At 25.7% G+C, this 8723-nt stretch overlaps 1 protein-coding gene across 1 annotated transcript in view; it reads left to right on the forward strand.

Annotated features, from left to right (window-relative positions):
• The first annotated feature begins 7526 nt into the window (after positions 1 to 7526).
• LOC111626786 (patched domain-containing protein 3-like) overlaps positions 7527 to 8723 on the forward strand; it is a 14057-nt gene continuing 12860 nt past the window's right edge. The window contains exons 1-2 of the mRNA XM_023370288.1: positions 7527 to 7617; positions 7679 to 7951. Coding sequence (XP_023226056.1) covers positions 7527 to 7617; positions 7679 to 7951 — 364 coding nt within the window. The remainder of the gene's footprint in view (positions 7618 to 7678; positions 7952 to 8723) is intronic.

An 8723-nucleotide genomic window follows, 5' to 3' on the forward strand; every position in this document is an offset into this window, starting at 1 on the left:
AAAATTAGTCTTATTAACATACTCTTATAACAACAATAATACCGTGAATAGAATAACAAAAACTTCTTTAATGTGAAATAATCTATGATCTTCGTTTTCACTTCCTCTTATTCTAGTATAAATAATAATGCTCGATTTGGTTTCTTTTCAAGATTAACAATACATTTCCGTATGATGTTATATATAAACATTTATAGAAAATGTAATTTCTCCTTCAATAACAATAGACTTTTCATTCAAGCAAGCAAAAGAAAAGTTTAGTAACTCTTCTTTTGCTTGTCAACAGAAGAAATCTAATCCTGCTCCTGAAATTTATCTGAGAGTGAAATAGAAGGAAATGATAATGAATGTCCATAATGTAATGTTAAATATTATAAAGATCAACGTGGAGAAAAGTGAATAAGATGCACCCAATGATGACTTGGTCACATGAAGATTTCAACAACGTTTCAGGATTATATACGATGATGTAAATAAAGTACAGTATATTGAATTAGAAATTATTGTTATTTAATGTGCATGTGCAATATAGGCTATACACGATTATATAGTACAAAAATATTTACACAAGATTAAAAAATTTTTAATTAAATTGTAAAGAAAATTTTCAATTTTCCAATTTTTTTTACACAAGCCATTTGTTAAATTTATTCTTTATAATTTTATTTTTAATTTAATAATCGTGTATTACTGTTTATTTCTGCTAGGAAATTTTATATAATATTTGTACTAAAAAAAATAATTTTCCTGGACCGTCAACGAGAGTGATTATGATAATGACTTCCTTGAATATCGGTCTGAAAAGATTTCATTATCGTATATTATTGAAAAATTGTATAAAGATTATTTTATAAATATACACAGTATATAAATAAAGTCATTCGTAATATATTTGGCAATATAGAATTTACCCCAAAATAAATATATACTAGAAAACATCATAGATCAATAGTATGTAGCATATTGAATAACGTTCTTACATATTACACAGTTCGGAAATCACAGAAAACAACATACTCAATGATTAAAACTCAATGATTTTACATAAATCATAAAAGTAATTGAGGAAAAAAACTCAAGTTGCATCATGCTATTATAAAACTGACAATGCATTAAAGTTTTAGTTACAACCATAATGATTATTAAACTAAAATATTATAAAATAAACTGACTCATAAAAATTCACATGTAATAAAAATACTTTCTTTACTGCACAGGCATGTACAAGTCGACCCCCCTATAACACTGTTGATTATTCCGTTTTATATGAATTCCATGTTGTACGAGTCACTTAGATTTTACAAATACGTGTGCCGGGCTGTGAACGGCTCACGTATTTGTAAAATCTAAGTGACTCGTACAACATGGAATTCATATAAAACGGAATAATCAACAGTGTTATAGGGGGGTCGACTTGTACATGCCTGTGCAGTAAAGAAAGTATTTTTATTACATGTGAATTTTTATGAGTCAGTTTATTTTATTATATTTTAGTTTAATAATCATTATGGTTGTAACTAAAACTTTAATGCATTGTCAGTTTTATAATAGCATGATGCAACTTGAGTTTTTTTCCTCAATTACTTTTATGATTTATGTAAAATCATTGAGTTTTAATCATTGAGTATGTTGTTTTCTGTGATTTCCGAACTGTGTAATATGTAAGAACGTTATTCAATATGCTACATACTATTGATCTATGATGTTTTCTAGTATATATTTATTTTGGNATAAAATTTTAAACGCCTTTTTTTTAATGTCAGGATTTATCATATGTTTTAACGTTTAAGAAAGGACATTTTCCAATAAAGAATACATCCAGAAAACAATTCCTTTGTCAGGTTGCTCTCGTATTGTATTCCTTATTCCATCAAACAACAATTTTCATTTCTTATAATGCTTTGAAATATCATGTTTAAAGATTATTACAATAAAATTATTTGTTTTAATTTTAAAAAAATATACACATAAACTAATAAACTAAAGAATTAGAATCATTTCTATTTGAAATTTATATAAGATAATTCATAATTAATATATAATATCATTAAGATTGAAATGGAATTATTCACAAATGTTTACTTGTAAATAATATATTAATTGTAATTCATGCATTATTTTTATTATTATAATACATAAAAATTACAATACGAGTATAATAACTCTATAATGTATCTAAATTAATTATATTATTCTTAATTAATATTGAGTTTTTAATGCAATGCAATAGTCTAATATTCAGGTTAAAAATACAAGGATAATTAAAATTAATTAATAAAATAATTTAAAAATATATCAAAAAATTAGAGTTCTTTTTTTATTTTAATTTAATATAATGTGAATTAAATGAGAATTAAAAAATTCGATACTTTTTATTAAAAACAATACAGCTATAGTGTTATGAATAAATAATATGAAGTATAATTACAATAATAATTGATGCATAAAAAAAAATAAAGACTATAATTATGTATTCGTGATCTTTTTATTTGTTTAGTAAAGGAATAAGTAGCTAAAGAAAAAGAAATAAAGGAAAAGAAAGGAATTTCATAAGAAATACATTTATTTTTAGAATGGACTGACACTTAAAAATTTATGCTTGAAACCATTATTAAACTTCACAAAGGTTCAATTACTAGAGATACGTTTCGTTTCCAATTATATCCCATAATTTCTCGACAATTGATTGTTAATATATACATTACAGAGGACAATGACATTTATTGTTTTCAGATTCGTTCATTGTATTAGATGTTCTCAAGTAATTCTTTTGGTTAATCAAATCTGAGTAAGACAAACTCAATATCATCTATTTTATGCTAAGTTTATCTCTATGACATATTTATTCTTCCTGAAAGGCATAATAATTGCTTCTCGGGAAGAACAAATATGATTAAAGCGAAAATAATATTTTTAAAAGAATAAAAGTTATTTAAATAATTTCACGAACATTCAAATACATAAATAAGTCTTCATTTAATTATAATAGCCTACATTTTAAACGAATTAATCCCTTTTTTTTTAAATAAACAATAAATGCTTTAAGGACATTCGTTGATGATGTGTAAGTTATTGTTTCATTTGTTCTTCTGATAATCCTCCTATATCAATATAGATTTACACATTCTCAATAAATTTATAATGATATTTTTTAATTCTTTCTCTTCTATATTAAATTATAAATAAATGCAGAAATTAGTTTAAAATTTGTTATTTTATTATTGATAATTGTATGAGTTATTCACAAAAATCTTATACTTCACAGAACCTCCATAAACACAAAACCTTGAGTGTATTCAATCTGTGGTCATTCTATGATTATTCGAAAAAGATTTTATCCCAGTATAAAGAGATATTTTTAACGTTTTATGTCTAAATAAACCGAATTCATAGGTATTTGAATGAATAATGAAGGAAAGTTAAACTAATTGATTGCAATAGTTTAGTCAGAATTTTCTATTGCACGATCTATATATGCAATAAAATACTTTATGAAGTTTAAATATATAATTTATCATTAATTTTAGAAAAACATGTAATTTTCTTATCAATTCAATTATTTTCCTTATGTGGAATCATTAAAAATACATACTTATACTTATCGCATAATTTAATCTAGTTTTTAGTACAAGAATACCACGAATTCTTCCTACTTTTCCGGTAGTTAAACTATTTGTTCACATTCCAATAGTCAGTAATAGATTTGCAAATGTATTTTATTCTTTAAAATGTATGTACAGTACAGTACAGTACATGTAGCAACACTCATACAGTAACATATTTCAGTATATGCTTTTCAAACTTGAAATTTGCTAAACAAGATGCTGCTACTATATGTTAGAACATTTCAAGGAATAAAGTACAAGACTAATACTGTACTAATCATTGAAACATGAAAATAAAATATGTCAGTGTAGCTTCAAACATAAGGAACAAATTCTTGAAGTTTCTATATAAACTAGCTTTATTCAATCATATTATAGCATTTTATTAGTTTAAAATATACTACAAGGTATATCAAGTTATAGGAGTGCTTATGTATGAACTGTTTAAGTAGAAAAAAAAAGAAAAACACATAATTTATTATCAGTATTTGAAAGTAAAACAAATTTTTTTTCATCTTTCCGCCCTATGGGCAGTGGGAGACTGTTTTAATCATACCCAACGTGAGTTCACACAGGCTCACAATGGGGTGTCGAGTAGTGAGAAGCGGAGTCCGAAATACCCGGAACATAAAAATTTCCTGGAATTATTTATTCGAATACGATCCCGTATCTCCCAGAGAGGTAGTTTGGCAGTTGGTCATACGACCATATTAAATATTTTCAGTAAAATAACAGAATTGAATAATTATAAATTACATATACAGTATCTTAAAATATACATCAATGTTTTTTATGTGGGCACTTAGAGAGCCATTTTTAAGACCCAGTATGGGTTCGGTAAGGACCACAATAGTGAACCGGGTGATAAGGGGAAGAACACTTCTCTAAAAGATTCGTGGAATTTTTCGAGTGTCCGGATTCGAACCCATTGTAGGCTGACACCTTTTCGTACTCGGTCATTCAGTCAAATGCTAATACTTTTTAATCATTTTTTATTATTATTATCTTAAAATATTTTAATTAAAATTTGCATTAATATAAATGTTCAGGCCGATTATTATCTGTTTTAATATTTAAAAAACAATGAATAAATTATTAATTCAAAAATATCTTGTTTTTATTCTTGTTAATTGCATCTATATTAATTATAACTTTCTCAGTTTGATGTAAAGTAATAATTCATTTAATTATGCATTTATGTAAGTCATATACTGTATAAATTTATAAAGACTAGTTTTACTAGTGAGAATTTTCCGCTATGTCTTCGAAGAAATCAAGCTTACTCTGAACTTCCCCCCTTTCCCTCTTTCGAAGTACTGCAGATAGTTTTCCTGAAGGAAATACTTTTCCTTCAACATCCGCAAACTGCTGACACAATTCTTCTTGAGTCAACAGTTGACTGACCTATTTTATTTTTATCTTAACATCGATGGAATTTATTTAATATAATCGCTAACCTTTATGCATGAAATTTTACTTTTCATCGAACTTCTTTCTGCTTCTATACGCATCAATAAAAGTGCGTGCATTTAAACCTTGTATCCGTTATCTAACCTGATTAACATTATAAAAATATAACTAACAATTTCTTTATTATTGTCCTAGATTAACTAGATTATTTTTATAATAAGTTATTTCGAAAGTAAAGTTTAAATAAGAGAATCGCAATCATATTTTTCCTTTTATTCCCTTTTCATAATTCTAAAATTAGTTTTAAAACTATAAAATGTAATTTATATAGTTAAAACATTTTAACTATATATTTAGCCCTATTTATAGTATAATGTATATACTATATAATATAATATTTAAGTAATGAAATAGCGTTGAACTAAAGTATAATGTCATATAACGTAATGAAGATAATAGTGATAATTTTAAACATCGTGCTGTGTTGTAAATGATATTTAATTATATCTAAGTGACATTCCAGAAAACTAAATATATATAATTACAGAGATAAAATGTAAAAATTGTCCTAATAAATAATTTAAGAAATGAAATATGGATTTCGAGATCAATTGCTATTCCATTATAAACTGGTGATATAGAACAGTCTTTGTGTGATCTTCCTCAATTTACAGAGGAAACCAAAAAATATATATATATTACAGAAAAGATATTCAGAAGAACTATTGAGAATAACACGTATTTCACGTATTTTCTATTGTTGTTCATTGTAAAACTAAAAGAATTGTGTAAAATTAACATTAAAGTGCACACTTTCTGAATAGAAAAGAGCTGAAAGGTGTTTTAAAATGTCTTCAGCGTCTTTATGGTCGATAGAATAGTAAAAAAAAAAAAAACACCTTTAGAAAGCGTAAGTCAAAATCTCAACCATTTCTAACGTAAATAATTCTACAAACACCCAGAATTTTTGGAAGTTTGCTGCTATAAAAGTAGAGGCTAATCATTCGTGGAAATGGAAGGATTGGCGTGTGAAACACACGTAAATATCGAGGTAAAGCTTTGTGGAAATTGTCTTCTCTGCGACAAAATGCGACACGTAGAAGACAAATAAATCAGTTGTGATAATAACACAAAATTATTAATATCCCAAAACACGGTTAAGTTTTCGACCTATCTTTACACTAAAGTATTTTTACTCAGCGTGATGTATACTATACCATTAAAATGCTGAATGTTTTTTAACACCTTGTATAACAACTTTATCAGACTTACCTACATAATTATGCTATTCCTATTTATAACATTGCCGACATAATATGTAAAATTAAAATTAAAAGGTTAACTAGTTAATAATATTTATAAACATTTAACTTGTTTTTCCTATGTATTAATATTTATAAACTATTCAATTTTATTTGGAATTTGATAGTTTGTTAGTGGAAGCATTTCGATAACGTCAGCTATGAGCTGAATAAACAAACTTATTTCATATTGTAAATTAAACTTCTATAATTAATAATTGTTCAAAAATATAGGAAATTTTTACAAGAAAGTTGAAAATCTTAAGGCTATGTTCCAATTCAAATCTTTTCAATTGAATTTCATTTATGAGCAATTTGCATATACAGTAGTATATGTGTATATATTGGAAATAAAATTCAGGTGTTGTGTAGAATGCTATATACTCTGCTGACAAAAAATAAAACGAATAATAAACATCTCCCATCTTGTAATTAATATATAAATAATATTTTTATAAATCATTTAAACATTTATAAATATTCTTTAATGTTATCCAGTAGCGTATTATGCACTAGACAAAAAAAATGACAATTGTCTTGGGTCAATACTACAAACAATATAAATGAGAAAATAATTCAATATAATTTTCAGTGATTATTACGCAAAATAATATACTTTTACAAAAAAAAACTACAAAAAAATATATACAAAAACGTAGCGCAGTTTCCTAACAAATCACCCCTTTATTATTATTCTTATGAGGGGAGATGTTGTGTCTAAACAATAAACTACAATTTCCGATGTTTTTATGTTGTGTTTTCATAGTTTAGTTTGCATATTCTCAAGAAAAACTGAGTAATTTATCTTTATTAAGTACTGAAAATGAGGAAATAAATGAATTGTATCGTGATACAATAAAACCTCGATTTAATGGACAAAATTTTCCGTCATATGTAGAAATTAACATTTTATTAATTTTACAATGCTTTTTATATGTAATTAAATTATTCATTAATATGTGAATCAATAGGTTATTTCGCTCAAATTCGAAAGTCATCGCTCATTATTTATTTGTTTAGTTAGATACAATTAAAATTAAGTATGTACAGTACGCGCATTCGAAAAACTACTTTATTATATAATAAACTTTTGGCTCTACCAGATATTCCCTCGCCCGAATTAGTCCGTTAAATCGAGATTTTACTGTAATATTATTATTAAATTTTTGGATTTGGAAATTAGGAAACAGCAAAGCACAATATAGATAATATGACTACATCATTAATAAGGAATAAAAATAATCGTCATTGGAGCGAAGGTACATTCATTCATTTGATGAAGAACAGAGCCGATTATTCAGGTGACGTTCGGCTACAAAACAAACGTTAGTTTATCCACTTCATTGTTCAACTTGTTGAAAGAAAAAGGATTAGAAGACATTTTAGATTCTGTTGGTGCTGAAGAGAATAATGAGTATAATGAGAAAGTGAATGAAAACACTGCTGCAAATGAACCAACTCAACAGTTTGAAAATACAATACCTAAAGCTTTAACTTTGACCCAAGAATCTAAAGATAAAGGTTTCATTTGTTGTATATGGTTAAAATCGACTGGTGATGCTTATCAGTGTCCATATTGTGGACTAACATTAATACACTCTGTGGAAATTGTACACATCAAAAAGAATGAAGAAGGTTTTGCTCTATTATATATTCTTTTTTGTTTGAAAGATAAGAAAGCTCTTAGTTGCTAATAAGACTATGAAATAAATAAGAATTTCAGGCAAAGAAATTGAAAATAAATTCCAGTCCGTTGAACAAGGTTTTACAGTTCGTGTTCCAGTCTGGGAATTAAATAAAAATGTAAGGAACACTCGCAAAATTTTGGCTATTGTAATAATAAATGTAATAATAATGGATTTCGATTGAAAACCAGACGAGGTATAATCAAGATCGTAGTACACAATGTGTAAAAAAAGAAAACTCTTAATGCTAAATGATATAGGCTTATCCATAGATAAAGAATTGTCTTTCAGGTTAGTAGCAACTGAGCAATGAGTAATGAGTTGTTTTTATTTTCTGGATAATTTATAACAAAATAAATTTGAAATAAAATATTAAAAGTTAATTTGTTATATCAATAGAAATTCATAACTTTTATCTTTAAATATCGGATTAAAAATATAAAATATAATTGCTAAATCTTTATAATTATGGAAGGATTTAAAAGTAAAAAAGTTTTTAAATGTCTCGGAGTATAAAACTAATAAATAAATTTCATATCTAATAGGAAATAATTTCGTCATAATTTCCTATATAACATAATCATAAATAATGTTCTATTATAAACAATTGTTAATTTTATCGATTGTGAACTATAGTATTTAATCCCAACGCTGCATAGAGACACTTTGAAAGTAAGTTGAATTAAATACTATTATAGTAATTTAAATTTTATATATAATGT

Source organism: Centruroides sculpturatus, unplaced genomic scaffold (assembly GCF_000671375.1).
Source record: "Centruroides sculpturatus isolate CEXI.00-Female unplaced genomic scaffold, Cexi_2.0 scaffold388, whole genome shotgun sequence".
Lineage (NCBI taxonomy): Eukaryota > Metazoa > Arthropoda > Arachnida > Scorpiones > Buthidae > Centruroides > Centruroides sculpturatus.